The 20072-nt window shown below is 38.8% G+C and overlaps 1 protein-coding gene across 1 annotated transcript in view; it reads right to left on the reverse strand.

Moving 5' to 3' along the window:
• The window catches only part of LOC124622445 (protein broad-minded-like), a 286578-nt gene that overhangs the window by 210615 nt on the left and 55891 nt on the right, over positions 1 to 20072 (reverse strand). The window contains exon 2 of the mRNA XM_047148144.1: positions 8217 to 8509. Coding sequence (XP_047004100.1) covers positions 8217 to 8509 — 293 coding nt within the window. The remainder of the gene's footprint in view (positions 1 to 8216; positions 8510 to 20072) is intronic.

Below are 20072 nucleotides of genomic sequence, written 5' to 3' on the forward strand. Positions count from 1 at the left end.
GTTCAGTGCAGCGCAAACTTTATAACATTTGTAGGCATAACAATGTCATTTGCCCTCACATTTGTTTCAGTTACCAGTGGAAATGCTCACATATCATAATTAAATCCAGTCTCACTAAAAGCCTGTCATATTCCACATGTATAGGCATGACATCTCCCTATCATACAGCATTTAAATGGCATCACCATCCTGTGTCTTCAAGTGTCTCAGATGCTGGAAGATATGGAAAAAAAGGGGGGGGGGGGGTCACACAATTATAGCTTTCGGCCATAAGGCCTTTGTCAGCAATAGATACACATACACATGCACAAACACACTCACACAAACGCAGCTTTCACACAAGTCTGCAGTTTCAGACAACTGAAACCACACCACTTCAGTTGGTGGTGTCTGGCTGCATATACAATTGAACCTGCTTTGAAGTTAAAAAAAATGTGAGGAAAAACTGGCAGATGACGGGCCGTATCACATTCCTTATCAGCAAGCTGTTGGTTGACTTGTATATATGACTAAAGGCATAAAATTGGGCATGGGATGTGCTTTGCAGACTGTATATAGATTTGACTCCAGGTAATGATAAAATCAGATAAGAAAAACGAATTATGAGATGCATCAAGGCACAGTTCATAAATGACCAACTTTACAAAAAAGTGGAACATCTGAACTGTAGCTTACTATGATGATGATTATGAATCAGATCTCAGTCAATGATGGGCTGTATTTTTTTTAAGATAGCGGTGGCAGAGGTATTGTGGACTTCAAAATGGCAACAATCAGCAGCTATATCAGCTACAGTAGCAACTACAACACAAGAAATTATATCCCTTCAAGCATGTCTCTGTGAAAAACAGGAAAGCGTTTTCTGTGATAATTGAGGTGCCACTGCACTGGGTCACAACAATGTGCATGTTACTCAAACAAAAGAGATCAATGTGAGGCACCAACACATTCACGAGCTCATTAATATGGGAAAATTCAGTGTCAAATTGATCAGTACCAACATGTAATTAGTTGATTTTTTGGATGAAGGCACTTTCTAGGATTGAGCCTCAATGGTGCAATCAAGTGGTGGTAATTCTGTAGTTTACTAATTAACACCTTGAGAAGTCATTGGGGGGGGGGGGGGGGAGAGGAGGATGGGATGGTTATGAACAACTACGTTTTCATGCTGACATCTTGTGTTAAGATTGTAGTTTTTTAACTTTGGTTTCTCTTGTTGTTTATTCTTTTAACAAAAAAGTGGTTGTTGTTGAAAACAAAAAAAAAAAAAAAAAAAATTCTGTTTCACTTAGAATGAATTTGCCGCACACTTTTATGGAATATAAAAGCATAGAACAACTAATTATAAATCACTGCTTTGACAAAAGATTTTCCATTTGTCATGTTTTTACTGGTACATGTCCATATTTGTTGTAGCTGTAACATCTCAGATCTTTTGGACAGTGGTGTGGGTTGTTATGTTTGTCTTCCATATCTGTTTGAAGAGCTATGTCATTGAAACATTTTTTGTCAAATGTTCATCCTTTACTTCCTTTAGTAATTTGTTCTTGTTTGAATCCCATCATGAAGAAGAGTCTTCACTGAGCATTCTGAATATTTTATACAAAAATTGCATTACATGAAAGAATTTCTGTCTTTCTGGATTTGAAACTATTGAATTGGCTGAACAGAAATTCACAAAGTCAGTTTGTATGGACATATAAATCTGCATTAGAAATGAGATGATGAACTTTGTCTCTGTAGGTCATTAAATTACTTCAGATCATATAAAAGAATGATTATTATGTGTGACAGAAAGAAATGTAATCATAAATATACACCAACATGAGAAAAATTATAGTGTATCCCGTTCTTCATTAGAAGCATGCATTGTCTACTCCTATAGATATTCGAAATTAGTTATTTCATTAACCAGCCATCAGAATTGCCCAATTAAATCTCAACATCCCCTCAATCCTCTTCTGTGGCATATGAAATGGAATGAGAATGTGAGAACTGTGATAGTGAAGGTGAATAGTCAACTTCAGTTTATTAGAAGAATTTTAGGAAAGAGTGGTTCACCTGTAAAAGAGACTACATATAGGACACTGGTGTGACTTATTCTTGAGTACTACTCAAGCATTTGGGATCCATATCAGGTCAGATTGAAGGAAGGCATCAAAGCAATTCAGAAGTGGGCTGCTAGATTTGTTATCCGTAAGTTAGAACAATACACAAATGTTACGGAGATACTTTAAAAATGCTTTTTGAGAAACACTTTTAAGAAATTTTAGAGAAACAGCATTTGAAGCTCACTCCCAAAAAACTGTAAACCTTGGGATGTCAGATCATGCAGGGCTGTTGCTTAGGAGCTCTCTAAACAGAAACAGACAGTTCTTCAACTGAACTCGGGAGAGCAATCAGGTCAGACAATGAACATAATTTTGAATCAGTTAAGAAACAATCTTAATTGCATAAACTAGTGTACAGTACTCACTAATGTCTACCAATGATACAACACAGAATTTTTTAGAATTATAGGAGAAATCCTTGTCTAATGTTGTCCCAAATATCACAGAAAACAAACAAAGAAGAACCAGAGAAATAAACCTCAAGAACTGAGAAACTGGTGTATGTTACACCTGTGCAAACTTAGAGATGGTGTACCACGACAGACTTCAACAGAATCAAGCTTAGAAAGAAGCTTACACAGCTGTGAGAATCGTGCATAGATCAGAAATTAGAGCAGCCTAGAGGGAAGCCAATGACAATTACACACTCAATTTGACAAATAAGTTTAAAGCAGCACGGAAACACAGGTAAGCTCTGAAAGTAAACATAGCAACATTCCATTTCAACCAAATACCGTAAATGCCTGCTTTACCAGTTCTGGCAAAATGACACTTCAGCTGGTCTCGTGTATCCTACAGACAAGTTAGTGAAGCAATTGCCATACTTAGTAAATCTAAAGCAGAGGACTTCTGTGGGCTTTCAAATCATATAATAAAAATTATAAAGAAAGAAATTCTACTGCCACTAAACAAAATCATCAACCAAGTGCTACATGAAGAATCTTCCCAGATTGCCTAAATATTACTATTATAATAAAAGCATCTCCTGATACCTATCATCCCACCTCATTCATACCAATCATATCAAAAATTACAGAATATTGTTTGCACAAACACTGAACCAGTACTTTGAGCAAAATAATCTACTTAGCTCTTAACAGTCTGGTTTCAGACCTCATCTTTCCACAGTCAAAATAATTGAGACTATCATCACAAAAATATATGATTCTTTTGAGACTAAGAAAACAGCCTGTGCAACTCTTCTAGATTTGAGGAAAGCTTTTTACACTGTCTCCCATAGTATACTTATCAAAAAGCTCCAGCACTATGGAGTTGGAGAGAATGCCCTTCACCCTATTGAGTTATATCGAAGCAACAGAAAGCAGGTGGTAATTATACACAACCAAAAGTCAAACTCATTACCTGTTACAAAAGGTCTTTCACATGGCTCAGTGCTGGGTCCATTTCTGTTCATTGTACGAAGGTTCGAACTTAAATAGTGGCAACTATTTATTCACAACCGATACAAAAGAGTTACATGTTTGCACCTGTTACTGTCTTTCAGAGCAGTCACCAGTATTATCTAGAACCCATTGCCAGTGATGTGGAAGGCATAGTATATCATTAACAGAGCCTGTTCTGTTGATGGTGCAAATGGAGTGGTCTACTGTCTGTCCAATCTCTGGAACACTTCTGAAGTGAATGCCACGAAGTGGTTCCTTCATCTTTGGAATCAAATCAAAGTCACAAGGACTTAAGTCCAGGGAGCATGGTGGATGGTACAGTACTTCCCAGTCCCATCGACTTAACAGAGCAACCACAGCTTGTCCTGTATGTGCCCACGCATTTTCATGCAAAATGGTGGGTGGGTTGCGCAGAAAGTGTCGCTGCTTCTTTTGTCAAGCTGGTCACAAGTGATACTCAAAAGATGAACAGTAAGTAATATTGTGCTCTGACAGTCTGCCATGGAGGAACATAATGTGTTAGGATAACACCATCACAGTCATACGTGAGAATCACCTTAACTTTCACCATTCTGGGGCTCTGACACACTTTCGACTTTCGTGGCAACCCATAATTTGTTGGATTGGCATTTCAGTTTGGCTCATACAATGTAGCCCATGTCTCATCCAGTGTTATGATAAGGCATAAGAAAGCCTCTCCTTCATGTTCATAGCGCTCCAAGTGCATCCGAGCAGCATCATAACACATCCATTTCTGCATTTCCGTCAGTTCATGCAACACCCATTGTGATGCAATTTTTTGCATGCCAAGGTGTTCCTTCAGGATGGGTAGCACAGTCATATGTGCTAATCTGGTTTCATGGGCGAACTCATGAATCGTATGGCATCAATCACTGTCCACTAACATGGCAACAGCATGCACTTCTTCTTCAGAGATGCTAGGACGAACTGCCCGATGCATGTCTGCCACAGTTTGCTTTTACCCAATGTGCCACTGTTCTGTACAGCAATGCCAACTCTCTGCACGCCTCTTGAAGACCTTGATGATACTGTTGTGCTGTATGACCTCTGGCACATTCAATCTTGATCCAACTCCATTGTTCCTGTTTCGAAAACATAGTGACACCATTACGTTAGACTGCTTGCTCACAAATGACTGTGTTTCCCTCGATTGTGTGCATGCTGGTGATGTGGGACAGGCGAGTCCATTTGTTTGGAGGTAAGGTAGGTATGTCAACAATGTGTGCTATCAGTGACAATAGTAGTTTCCATTGCATAGTGTCTCCACAGCAGTGTTGCCACTATTTAAGTTCCAACCAATGTATATATGAATGAATTACCATTGCTTTGTCAGGCAGTACTGTATGCAGACAATACAACTCTAATCACATAAGCTGATGATCTAGAGGAGATGCGACATAATGTAAATATAACAAGGATCAATGCACTAACTCGTTTCAGGCAAATTATTTATAAATTAATAACAATAAAACTGTTTTCAATTTCAATGTTTCTAATGATCATAAAGAATAATCAAATTATTAGGTTTCCACAAAGATAAGAAACTCAGCTGGGCAAGTCATACAGAGAAATTGTGCTCAAAACTTTCTCGAGTGATTTGTCTGCTGTACAGACTGAGGAATAATGTAAGCAGAACTCTACTAGTATACACATATTTTACACTTTTCCACTCCCACCTTACCTATGGAATTCTTCTGTAGGGTAACTGCTGCAGCTCAGAAACCATGTTCAAGTGACAAAATAAGGCTTTCAGATGTATAGCAGCACTGACTCCAAGAGAACTGTGTAAAGATCACTTCAAAGAGCTCAGTATTATGACAGTCCCAAGTCTCTAAATGTATAGTTACCTTATCAGTGTTAAAGAGAATTTAAATTATTTTAACCTTAAGATGCCTATACAGGGTCACAACACAAGAACTGGACAATCAACTGATGTATCCTAAAATAGGCTAGCTAAGGTTCACAACAGCCACAAACATCTATGCCCCAGACTTTACAATAGAATCCAAAAAGCTGGTCATTTTGTTTCCTATAATACATTTAAGAATGTTCTAGCAGAGTGGTTTAAACAAGAAGCATACTACTCCATGAAAGAGTATGAGTGACATAAAGTTCTGACCACTGTCATACTAAGTTGTAAAAATCACTGGTTAAGAGGTTCCCACACATATTACTTTCACATTACATGTAACAATGTGTCTCTGATATTTATATCATGAAATTTTTATGTATGTCATGTCTCTTAGCTTTATATGTAAATAATTACACCAGCAACACACAAAATGTTCAAAGGTGAATAAATTCAAATTCAATTCTACTCTGACAAAATACATTGTACATAAGGACCATGAAGATAAGATACAAGAAAGTAGGGTGCATAAGGGGGCATACAGATAGTCATTTTTCCCTTGCTCTATTTATGAGTGGAACAGGAAAGAAAATGGTTAGTAGTGCTACTGGGTACCCTCCGTCATGCACTGTTCAGTGGCTTGCATAATTTCTATGTAGATTTAAATGTAGATCTTCTGTGGCACTGAAAGTAAAATGAAAAACTGTTCATTCTACAAAAGTGCACAATAAGAAAAGTGTGTAAGTTTGATAACCAAATGTGTTACAGAAGCATCTTCAGGAACCTAGGGACTCTTACTCTTGCCTGACAATACATATACTCCCTAATGCTATTTGGGTTGAGGTGGACAAAAGTGCATTTAGGATAAACTCAGCAATTAACAACCACAGTAGTAGAAGTAGAAATAATTTCCATATAGACTATGTATCCATTTCTACGATACCTTTCCTTCTCAACCTGTTTAGTAGGTCTCTCCTGACCTGGGGTTCTGTGTGACTTTCCCAAGCTCTCCTCATTTCCTAAACCTCACCAGTCTTTTTCGTTCACTCCTCATCCTTCTCCTTCAAACTTTCTTCCAGCAGAAGGAGCCACTGGCTCCGAAAGCTTGCAAATTTCAATACTTTTATATGTATGTGATTTTTTATCCATACAATTATATTATAGTTTCAAAAATTTGTTATTTTTGTTGACATATTAGACCCTGTTAGACCCTGGGATTTAATAAGTTTTTTATGTGAAGAACCCCCCCCCCCCCCCCCACACACACACACACACAGAGCCACACTGTTTCTCGGCACTAACAGTCCCACTGAGCCAAGATTTTGGCTAAGATCACTACTCAGCCCAGTGGTGTGTGTGTGTGTGTGGGGGGGGGGGGGGGGGGGGGGGTGTCCACACACATGTGAACAGTCTATCTTTAATTAAGCCTTTTTGTTGTTAAGCAATTCCTCTATGGGGCAAGAGATATAACTGCCACTATGTCTTGTTACATCTTATGCAGATGTGACAGAGTCAGGGGTGTTGTTTTCAATGTTCACCATGTTCACCATCTCCCTCCAGATATTATTAGAGATTTTCATGGGGTAAATATCTGGGCTTTAGTAAGGTCAGGTCAGATTTCTGATGGATTCTGAATTTTTGTCATGCCAATAAGGGGTAGCACTAATTTGGCAAGTGCAAGAAATATCAACTTGGGAAATATGATTGGTAGTGTTACAATTCTCACTAAAGTTATGGATAAACTGTGAATCCTGATTTTCAAGCAGCTCAATGCAGTTGGTGTTATTCTGGATACTTTTTCCTTCAATCAAAGCACACATCATTAAAACAGACCCAGAAGAAAATCAGAGCCTCCTCGATTTTGATTCATTCCACACACACAGACAGTCTTCCAGAACATCACCTAACACTTATGATGAACATGGTGTTGTAGGTCATACAAATACAGATATAAATGTGATTCATTTGACCACATTTCAATGTTCCATTTATCCCAGGTCCACTCTTGATATATCTTTGCCCACTTTGGATGGGACTGAGAAAGGTAGCACAATGGTTATTACACTGGCCTCAAATTCAGAAGGACAAAGGTTCCAATCTCCATTATGATATCTTGGTTTCACTTAAGGCCAATCCCATGATGGTTCCTTTCAAAAGGGCATGGCCAATTTCCTTCCCAATCCTTCCCTAACCAAGTTTGTGTCCTGTCTCTCATGACATAATTGTCTCTGGGATGTTAAACATGACTCTTCCCTTTTTTCTACTTTAAATGGATCTTTATGGACTGGGTCAAATATCTTGTGTTTGCATGTAACCCTACTTTAATGTCAGTGCAAAGCAATTGCTTCTGGATTATACATTCAGAAATGGCTCACACCCTGCAGAAATTTCTGCACTGCTGTGAAGCATTTTTAAGCCACAATGTGGGACACACTGAATGTCTACTAGCCTGTCATTGTTATCTTACTGCTATAGTCCTGATATGAATTCCTTGTAGACAACAATATCTGCCATTGTTGATGGTCCTATTATCTGATACATTTGAAGTCTGCCATTTCCTTCAATGGACTCTGCTATACCAGTCTTTTCACTTCAGCTTGAGACTTGTTATCAATGGAGGAAAGATAAGATTGCACAGATTCACTCTAAGTATTCTCTAATTGTCAGGCTATAGGCCTACTCTCCAAATAGTTACACTCTGCATCATCTCCTTTCTGACAGTCAGCAGCTCCCTAAAGATTGTATTAACTTTGACATACCAGGTGATTAATATTTACGTAGTGCGCTTACTACTTTTACAGACTGGTCTATTATGGAAACTATTTTACATACCTCTTAGTGTTGTGGCAGTAGAAAAGACAGCATTAAGCAGTTGTTGCTGTTTCTTATTCCACAACCTTGCATCATTTTGTTCAATGCACCATGACAACTGAGACAACAATAAGCAGATCTCCACAGTAACATCCAGAGCATTGCAAATGTTGGGAATAATTGAAGATAAGAAATACGAAGTAAAGGATGGAATTTCATTAATATTTTGTTGGAAAAGTTTAGTTATGATATCTTTGTGTTGTAGAAGTAGCAGGAGCCCCACTGAAGAGTTGGCAGTCAGCATGAGAAATTTACTGTGAACACAATAAAATGCTTATATTAGTTCTTTTAAGAGATAAACAGTAAATTTTAAGCTTAAAATGGCACATCTTAAATGTATTTTCATACAGTACAGAGTCAATATGAATGAATACATATAAACTAAATAAAAGCTACTAGTTTATAAAACAGATTATGAATGTGTGCATGTGTGTGTGTGTGTGTGTGTGTGTGTGTGTGTGTGTGTGTGTGTGGAAAGTCCAGGATGGAATAGCAATAAAAATGAAAAGGCAAATTGCCGCTCACTACAGAGAGGAAGCATTGAGTTACAGACAGGCACAAAGAAAAAGGCTGCTTAAATATTTATGCTTTCAGACAGTCTTCCTTCCGAAATGGAATACATTCACACAAGTAGAACTCACACACACATGGCTATTGTTTCTGGGCACTGGGATCCAACTACAACTGCATCTGATGTGGGAAGTAATCTGCTGGGGTGGGTGATGGGGGGAGGGGTAGCAGGATAGTGGTAGGGGAAGATGATGAGCTGGATGTGATGGGAACAAAATACAACTACTATGAGGGTGGTTTGAAAAGTTCTTGGAATCATCACGAGTTGTTCACATGATATTCATTGGACTGTTGCCTGTAAACACATGCCACATCAGTCTTGGAAGAGAACTGTGGTGGTGATGTGGCTCTGTTGTTGTTCCTGCATAGTGATTTGTGAAGATGGAAATAATCGAGATTCGAGCAGTGATTAAGTACTTCGTAAAGAAAGGTATGAAAGCAAAGGACATTCATGCCAATTTCTAGAATACACTGGCGGACTCTGCTCCTTGATATTCAACTGTTATCAAGTAGACAAATGAATTTAAATTTGGTTGGGAGAGCTTAGATGATGATGATGATGATGATCCATGCAGTGTTGGCCAAGTTGTGTCACTACTCCAGAAATCATTGCAAAAGTGCACAAAATGGTCATGGAGAATCACCAAATGAAAGTGCATAAAATTGCTCACACTTGCCAGATGTTATCTGAAAGGGTATATCACATTTTAACTGAAGAATTAGAAATGAAAAAACTATCTGCAAGATGGGTGCCGCGACTCTTGATGCACGCCCACACACACGTGCCGTCGCCATAGCAAAATTACACAAACTAAGGTATGAATTGTTGCCACACCTGCCTTATTCACCTGACATGGCTCCATCAGATTTCCATCTCTTCCCAGAACTGAAAATTTTTCTTGGTGGATGAAGATTCACTTCAAATGAAGAACTGATAGCCGGAGTTGATAACTATTTTGCTGGTCTGGAGGAAACTCATTTTCAAGGTGGGATCAAAGCACTGGAACATCATTGGACCAAGTTGCATTAATCTACAAGGAGAATACATTGAAAAATAAAAAAGTTTCAGTGATGTAAGCATTTTTTTATTTTTTTTTTATTTTTTTTTTTTTTTTCCCCCGAGATGTTTTCAAACCACCCTTGTAGATGGAGTGTCATGAGGCTGTTCATGGAAGCGGCGCAGGAGGGAGACAAGTAAAGAAAGGAAAGAGACAGGTGTGGTGGTGGTATAAAAGGCATGTGTAATCATGGAGTGGGAGCAGGAAAGGAAAGAAACAAATGTCACATTTATGTAATATTTTTGTGAAAACATGGCATTCAAATAATATTTTTCTGAGACAATTATGTTTTGTAGGTCAACTATGAATACAAACACTAAATTAGGGCAAATAAAATTGAGTTTTAATATCGATTCATCTACTGCAATGGGTTGAATATGGAAATGGGTTCTATAAAGTGTGAGACGGAATCAATAGAAGACAAGTTGAATCACAGTTGTAGGATTGAAACAAGTATATTTAGTATAATTTGAAATCAGAATCAACTATTGTGAAATAGAAGAATGTAAGTAACTGTTCAGAAAACAAATTGCTAATGCAAATGAAATGGGCTATTAAAAATGTTACAATGTAACTAAAACAACCTGTCCAGTAGCTGCACAGCAATCAAAATTTTCATTGAGGGTGGAATATCATGTTCGTAAGTGGAGCCCAAATCACAGCATATCTACAAGGAGAAGAGAATTACTGCAGAATATATTGGTCTTCAAGAATAGTGTGGGTGGCTGAGAGACATTGAAAGCATTCTTAGATCTGAATTTGGTGCTTAAATAGAATTCAGAAATAAATTGTTGCCACAGAATTTTTAGGTAATCATCCTAAACTAAACAGTTCATTGAAAATTGTGGAGGAAGATCAAAATGTAAATATTATTCAGTTCAAGCAAATAGCATAACTGGAACATTGAATCAGAAGTAAACCATGAAAACACTACCTAGCATTTAGTTTGTGGCGTTTTTAGTTATCTTGGGAAGGTTTTTGAATGTGCAGGTTATGCCATTCCAGTGAGTGCCCACTGAGGGTGCCAGGTGCTCATGCACACAAGTGGGCAGGGTGGGCAAACAGCTGATGAACAGGCAGTCAGGGTGCCAAGCTGTAGCCTGCACAATGGTATTGCCCTCGCTCAGCAGATATGGGTGGGTGTGGCCAAGTAGCTCATGGATGCACACAATCTATCCAAGAGGGCTGCCCCACAAGTAGCTTATCATACCACCTGTACCCACCCGCATAAAATCTGACTAGGGAAACAAAAATGGTATGACATTGAAGGGATTCCACTCACATCGATAAGTCATATTTCAACAACAGAAAAACGTAGTTTGAAACTAACAGACAACACCATACAAATAATACTCAATTCAGAATGGGTAAATATTAAACGTGGTGTCCCACAATGTTCTGTATTTGGTTACCTCCTGCTCTTAATCTCCATAAATGATTTTCATTAGAAAACACTTCAAACAATGTGATACAAATATACTGATAATGGACCCAAATGCTTCAATACCACATGCAGCAATGAGAAAGGAACAAAAGACACCTAATTCACAGCAAAAGTCATTCAAAGACTCATATTATGTAGCACCACCACCACTACTACTACTACTACTACTACTACTAGTAGTAGTAGTTGTTGTTGTTGTTGTAGTAGTTTTCATTCATGGCAATTTAATTGCCTTGGTTCATTATTATGTTTTCAACAAAATTATGAACTGTGTTGATTACTAAAAGAACTGAACATTCTGCAGTTTTTAGTGGGGACTAACTGCCATAGTCAAAAAATAATTTTAGTGGTGATCCCAGTTTCATGAACAAAGTACAAGTTTTATGTAAATAAAGTGCATACTTGTAAATCAAGCCAACAATGCAAGATACGAGCTGCTCCAGCAACATTTCATTTGTGCCATTCCATATAAGCAACGAATCAGACACACTTTTGGCCACAGAAATCAAAAACTTGGTTCACACAAGTGGAAGCAAACGTTTTCTATAGTGGAATAATGAATGAGAAGACAAATTTCAGGAATGTGGTCGAAACTTCACTTCTATAGTGAAAGATATTGTCACTCCACCAACTTCCATTTGTTACGAACACTTGAAGTCAGTGGTGATGCAACAGGTTTCCAAATCAGTGGTTAATGTTGTTCCCTGTTTTGCCTGTGACTGACTGTAGCTATCTTCTGAGGAGGTAGTTGCATCCTGATGTTCAATATGAGGTCTGGTCCTGTTAATTATCCCCAGTTGTCTGAGGTTCACTATTGGAGAAGGGAACTTTTTCCCAATGTTTCTGTGGTAGTTCCAAAGCCACATACCATTGTCTACTGAGCTGGTGTCCTTCTTCCCAGCTGATCAGGTTCTCTGCCATCAGAGTGCCGAAACACATGATACCAACAAGGTTGGTCTGAGTGGTCACACATTAGATGATGCTACTTTAGAGATTTTGGAAGGGACCTCAACTTTGCAGTCACCTTAAGAGCCCTACCAGTTCTGGTTTCATCAGCTTAGAGAAGCAAGTGGTCAACACTCTGCCATCAGTTGTTCCGGAAGAGATTCAGAGAGAGAGAGAGAGAGAGAGAGAGATGCAGAATTCTAACCAGAGCCAGGCCGCTTAAAATAAACATCTCAGGAGATGAGAAGATGGCACTCAAGGGTTTGCAAGAAGATGAAAACTTAGTAGTGTTACCTGTGGACAAGGGGGATTCTACTGTCTATGATAAGAAGATCTGTCAAATTTTAGAGGACCCTACTTACAATCCACAAGAGAATAATCCCAGTGATGGAGTGGACAGGAAAGCCAAGGCTGTTCTTAAGGAAACAGGATGGTCTGAAAAAGATATCAAGCAACTGAAAGCTAATGCACCAGTACCACTCAGATTATATGGATTACTCATGAGCCATAAAGAGGGTGTACCACTTCATCCATTCGACCAACATTGGTGCAGCCACCTACACTGCAGCCATATACCTTAAGAAGATGTTAGCATAATTTGTGGGAAAATGTGTCGACCACATCAACAACATCCTATGAATCTCCAACACAGACATCATGGTCAGTTTTCACCTTGTCTAAGTAATATTATATGGCTACACTATGATATTGCAATAGGAGGTGATCTGAATGCTGATTTTGATGTTACTAAATGTAAGGGTAGTGTTGCAGATCTGGAAAACTTACTAAGGCAATACAATTTACATCATGTTAATAACAGGCCCACAAGAAACAAAGCATGTTTAGGTAACATCTTTGTAAGCTTCAAGACCACTGAAAACACATGCGAAGTTGTAGTGTTCCCATTCTCTGACCATGACTCCGTATCTCTAAATTATGCAAGTAAAATTCCCCTCAATAGGAGCAATGCATACAGACCTGTCCCAACAATTGTGATTACCAGACCCGTAACTGAGGATAAAATTAACACATTTCATAATTCCCTTGCTGACAGAGACTGGTTTGGCCATTGTAGTGTCGATGGACATTACACATCAAGTAATGACCTGCCAGCCAAAATAATATTTGATAGATTTTTTAATGCATTCTTGACCCTATTTAACCATAGTATTCCCATAAAGAAAATCAAAATAATGGACAGCAGCCACAAATCCAGATCTCAAAACAGACAAAATATATGTTACACTAAACAGCTGACAGATCTAAAGAAACAAGTTTTGTTACTGTACAACATATACAATAGTATGAAGCCTGACTGTGCCAAATCAGCCTATGTGGAATGCAGGAATGAATACAAAAAAGTGATCCTGCAAGCCAAAAAAACCTACAATGCCATATTAATTCAGTGAAAGAAATAGGAGACGCAATTATCAAACCAGACATTAGTCCATCAGAGCTACTCTCCCAAAATTGGGGTAGACAGTCACTCCGAAGTATCGCCTAGATATGTACAAGGGGTCATAAAACAACTGAAATCATCTGATAGCTTAGATATATATGGCATATCATGCAACCTGCTAAAAAAAAGTGTGTGATTGCATTCTGTACCCTTTAACCCATTGCATAAACAAGTGCTTACTTGAGGGATATTTTCCTGATGAGTTAAAACTGTCTAGGATTGTCCCAGTATACAAAAAGGGAGATAAAGACTCTCCATCTAGTTACAGGCCTATTTCAATAGTACCCGCATTCTCCAAGGTAATAGAATGCATCATGTACCAACAATTATCATCTCACTTTGAGAATCTAGGAATAATTAATGCTACACAATACAGGTTTAGGAAGAATCTGTCGACCATTGATGCAATCAACACGGTAGTCAGTTACATCCTCAAAGTTTTTGAGAACAAAGGCTTTGCTCAGGTCTCATTCTGTGACCTAAGCAAGGCCTTCAGCTGTGTTGAGCACACACCACTACTAGAGAAACTAGAATTCTACGGCGTCAAAGGAAACAGTCTCAGACTATTAACAGCTTATCTCAACAACCGTAAACAGGTAGTTTGTGTTGGTAAGGAAATGTCAAACATAGAAAATGTTAAAGTAGGTGTGCCTCAGAGATCTGTACTGGGGCCCTTCCTGTTTCTGATAATGATCAATGACCTCCCCTCGTTTATTAGATCCACCACTGTATTGTACGCAGATGATACGACTTTTCTTCATAGCAGTAACAATCTTAAACCTGTGCTGAAAATACACTCACTCATGCAGCATTTTGGTTCAGAGCAAATGGTTTCCTGCTAAATGAAAATAAAACTCAGCAGATAATCTTCACTCTAAGAGACAAGCCACTATTTGATGACTCTAGTTCTGTTAAATTCCTGGGAGTTTATTTAGACGAAAAGTTTTCCTGGGGCCAACATGTAAACTATATTAGTAGTAAGCTATCCAGAGTAATTTATTTATTAAGACAACTCAGAAATTGTGTACCTGAAACATACATCAGATCATCTTATTTTGCATTTTTCCAAAGTATAATATCCTATGGCATTATCTTGTGGGGTAACTGTAATATATACATGACATCCTATTATTGCAGAAGAAAGCCATTAGGATAATTACAAATTCTTCACATAAGGCTCACTGCAAACCCTTATTTACTAAACAAAAAATTATGACAGTAGTAAACCTCTATATATACAATGTCTTAATCTTTATGAAGAAGAACCTACAAGATGTGTAACGTGGAGAAAATGTACATTGTTACAACACAAGAAGCATCAAACACATATACACGCCTTACCACAGACTATCAAAATCAATAAATAGCTATGAAGTCACAGGGCACAAACTATTTAATAAGCTGCCACATGCTATACAGGATCGTCCTGAACATACATTTATTGCCCACCCGTTCTATGATATCAATGAATTCTTCAACTGTAAAATGCAGTAATCCAATAGATGACCCACTGTACATTTATTGTAATATAAGCTAAAATATTTCAGTAGTCAATACCTTATCACACTGTATTATAAATTGTAACTTCATTTGACGTTGTCAATTGCTGTAATGGCCTAAAGACAATAAAATCTTTATTATTATTATTATTATTATTATTATTATTATTATTATTACTATATACCAGGGCACCACTTCAGGACACACCCAATTTGATCAGTGAGAGATCTGACAGGGTTCTGCTGGATTGTTTCAAGCATATTTTAACACTGACTTATTTCCTATGAGAAGGCCAGTTCTATGAGCACACTGAAGGAGTGGTGATGGGCAGTCCCTTATTTCTTGTAGTGGGAAATTTGTTTATGGAGAAATTCAAAGATGAGGTCGTTTCAATGGCTGCCTACAAGCTGACACATTTCTTCATCAGAAAAATACTGGACAAGTTCCTGGATGATCAGAATTAAAGACATTCCAAGGTTAAGTTCACCATGCAACTAGAGAATGATGATCAGCTGATGTTTCTGGATGTATTGGTGAAGAGGAAGGCAGATGCCACATTTTGCCAAAGTGTGTATAGTCAACCAACACACACAGACTTATATATACCACACAGCTTGACAGTGGAGTTCGAACACCTACAACAAGTGTTCACAGACAATGGAAATTCAAGCATGGACATCCCCAAACCATTACATTGAACCAGATAATTTGATACAATGGAAGAGGAACAAGAGAAAAGACCAGTAAAATAGCCTTTCTACCATATGCAGGGCCCTCTATCTAAGATCATTAGAATCCTGAAGAAACACAAAATCAAAAGTGTGTTCTGCCTGTCCAGCAAGACTGGCGAGCTTCTTGGAATCTACATCTACATCGATATTCTGCAAACCACAATAAGGTGTGTACCACTACTTGTCACTTCCCCTCCTGTTATACTTGCAAATAGAGCGAAGGAAAAATGACTGTTTTTACACCTCTGTATGAGCCCTAATTTCTCGTATCTTATCTTTGTGGTCCTTACACATGATGTGTGTTGGAGGGAGCAGAATCATTCAGCAATCAGTTTCAAATGTCAGTACTCTAAATTTTCTCAGTAGTGTTTCCCAAAAAGAAAACTGTATTTCCTCCATGAACTGTCATTTGAGTTTGGAAAGCACCTCCATAACACTTAAGTTTTGTTCGAACCTACCGGTAACAAATCTAGCAGCCCTCCTGTGAATTGCTTCGATGGCTTCCTTCAATTTGATCTGGTATGAATCCAAAACACTTGAGCAATACTGAAGAATAGGTCACACTAGCATCCTATATGTGGTCTCCTTTACAGGTGAATCACTCTTTCCTGGAATTTTACCAATCAACCAAAGTCAACCATTTGTCATCCCTACCACAGTTCTGACTTGCTTGTTCCATCTAATATTGCTTTGCAACATTATGCCCACATATTTAAATGACTTGACTGTGTCAAGCTGAACACTAATAACACTGTATCTGAAAATTACAGGTTTGTACTTCCTCCTCATCTGAATTAACTTAAATTTTTTCACATTTAGGGCTAGCAGCCATTCATCACATCAGCTGGAAATTTTGTCTAAGTCATCTTGTATCTTCCTACAGTCTCTCAACTTTGACACCTTACTGTACACCACAGAACCATCAGCAATGCTGTCCACCCTGTTGCCAAATCATTTATGTATATAGAAAACAACAGCAGTCCTATCACACTTCCCTAGGGTACTCCTGACGATACCCTTGTCTCTGATGAAAACACACCTTTGAGGACAACATACTGGGTTCTATTATTTAAGAAGTCTTCAGGCCACTCACGTATCTGTGAACTTATTCCATATGCTCATTCCTTACTTAACAGTCTGCAATGGGGCACTGTGTCAAATGCTTTCCGGAAATCTAGAAATATAGAAGCTGCCTGTTGCCCTTCATCCATAGTTTGCAGTATATCATGTGAGAAAAGGGCAAGCTGAGTTTCACAGGAGTGATGCTTTCCAAAACTACGCTGATTCACGAACAGAAGCTGCTTAGCCTCAATAAAGCTTATTATATTTGAACTGAGAATGTGTTCACGGATTCTGCAGCAAGCAGAAGTTAGGAATATTGTTCTGTAATTTTCCAGGTCCATTTTTTTTTTACCTTTCCTATATACTGAAGTCACCTGCACTTTTTTCCAGTTGCTTGGGATTTTGTGCTGGATGAGAGATTCATGATAAAAGCAAGCTAGGTAAGAGGCCACAACAGCGTGGTCAACAAGGGACTGAATGGCAGCCTTAGAACCGCTTAGCAGTTTTACATACAACTAGAATTTTCTAAGGTTCTCTGCCAGATCTTTTGCTAAAGTGTCACAATGGTAATAGTTATATGCTTTGTGCATAGATCTTTTCAAAGGCACATGAATCTCTATTAAACTTCACTTATCATCATTTGTGCATCCCTTCTGAACCTACATTGCAGCAGCCTCTGCTTCCTGAGCATATCAAAAATTTTGTTATTAAACCATGGTGGGTCTTTTCCATCCTTTATCCACTCACTAGGCACGAAACCCTCCAGACAATGATTTACAATCTGCTTAAACTTTGCCCATAATTCCTCTACCTCCATCTTACTGGTAGTAATGTTAGTAGCTGCTTATCTGCTCTGTCTAGCAGAAACACTCTCCTAGACTTCTCGACTAATTTATTAACTTTCACAGCCATAGTTGCTATAATGACATCATGGTCACTAATCCCCATTTCTATACTGAGATTGTCGGTAAGGTCCAGGCCATTTGTAGCTGCAATGTCTAAGAAATTTCCATTATGTGTGGATTGTTGAGCTAGCTACTCATGACAATTTTCAGAAAACATGTTCAAAAGTATTTTGCATGACTGTCTGTTTGCATCCCCCACCTCACAATGAATCCATAGACATCCCAGTCTATGCTCAGCAGGTTAAAGTTGCCTCCAGTTAGTACTGCATGATCTATTTACACACTATTGACCAAAGACTTTCTTTGAATGACCCTAGAACTTCCACAGTGGAATTGAATGACTGGTAAAAACATCCAACAATTAACTTAGTTTCACCTACATCTGTTATACATGACCATACAATTTCACTGCCATGCTCAACTTTGACCTCAGTAGAGACAAAATTTTTATCAACTGTAATGAAAACTCTCCCTCCAATGGTCTCTAGTCTGTCTTCCTAATAAATGTTCCATAACATGCTAAATATCTCAGAGCTTTCCACTTTGTGTTTCAGCCAACTCTCAGTTCCAAGAATTTTCCTGGAGGGCAGTAAATTCAGGAACTTTATTACGAATACTTTGACAGTTTACTGATAAAATTGTGACAGTCAAAGTGTCTTTATTCTAAATCTGTTTGACTTCCCTTGCTGTGAATTGACTGGTGAGTGTTCATCAGAGCACCTCAAACTACCGCCAAGCCTAAAAAGCCCTCATGTGCACCCCTTTGTGCTTCCTTTGTGTAGTGCACCCCAGACATATCAAGGGGAGCCCTACAAATCCCAACACGATAACACAGGTCCAGAAATATACATCCTAGACTGTCACAGAGTCAATGGAGCCTTGGTTGAGGCCCTCCACTCAGCTCCAAACCAAAGGACCCGAATCAACTCTGGGAATGATGCTGCAAATTGTGACTCTGCTTGCACCCCGTGAGCGAGGCCAGCAGTCTTCACCACCTCCGCCAGCCACCTGTACAAACTGAGAATCATCTCAGAACCCAGGTTACAAGGTGTTGTTGGTGCCAACATGAGTTACAACTTGCAGATGATTGCATCCTGCATGCTTGATAGCCCCTGGCAAGGTCGCCTCCACATCTCGGATGAGGCCCATCAGTAGACGTACTGAGTGATCATTGGCTTTCTTTCCAGCCCTGAATGCTATCTGCCTAAGGGGCTCCAAGACGTGCCTGACATGGCAGTTCCCAATAACCAGTAAACCACTCCCCCCTGGTGTGCTTCCTCGGACCCTGCTGAAGGAGCATCCACCTGTACACTCACAGGATGAAAGGGCAGCCAGTCTCCATCAGCCCTCTGCCTCAAGTGACGCAAACGCATTACCACCCACTGCTCACCCTGTTGTGATGGCGGATCAACTGTGTCATGTGCTCTAGAAGGTGCCTTGGAAGAAGAGACCATGGGCAATGAATACTATTGATTAATAAAGAAACTGAGTATTCTGGAAAGGTCTTAGTGTGCATCAACTTTTATACTTAATAATAGCTTTATATCCACAGATTATTTTTAAAAGTATACATGCAGTTCCATACAAAAAAAATCACTTACAGGTATCGGAAGTAAAGATAAATAGATGCACACTGAATCCAGATGGACAATAAACTGAGGTGGCACCCGAATGTGTTCAAGTTGATGAAGAAGATCAGTTTTGTGTCCTTTGCCCTTAGAAATTTATTTAGATCTCTTGACTGGCATGTAGGATTGCTAGCACACTTATAGCATAATATTCTGGGACAATCCAACTAGGTCAAAAAGTATTATTTCACAAAATTGAGCAATACGGGTTCTGAATATTGCAGAAGCCTTTTCAGGGACCTATAGAGCATACAAAAAAGGAATAATAGGGGACACTGCTAGGAGGGTGTGCCATGAACAGCATACTAAAGACAGTGACTAACAAAGCTTGAGGCCAGAAGAATTGTGGGAATATAGGACACATTGCAGGGAGAGTTCCCACCTGCACAATTCAAAAAAGCTGGTATTGGTAGGAAGGCACAGGCTATGGAGCAGTCTTTGAAGTGAAGAACATCATGTTGGACAGTGTACCCAGCAACTGGATGATCCAGCTGTCTTTTGGCCACAGTTTGTCA

The sequence above is a fragment of the Schistocerca americana genome, chromosome 7 (assembly GCF_021461395.2).
Source record: "Schistocerca americana isolate TAMUIC-IGC-003095 chromosome 7, iqSchAmer2.1, whole genome shotgun sequence".
NCBI classification, from domain to species: Eukaryota; Metazoa; Arthropoda; class Insecta; order Orthoptera; family Acrididae; genus Schistocerca; species Schistocerca americana.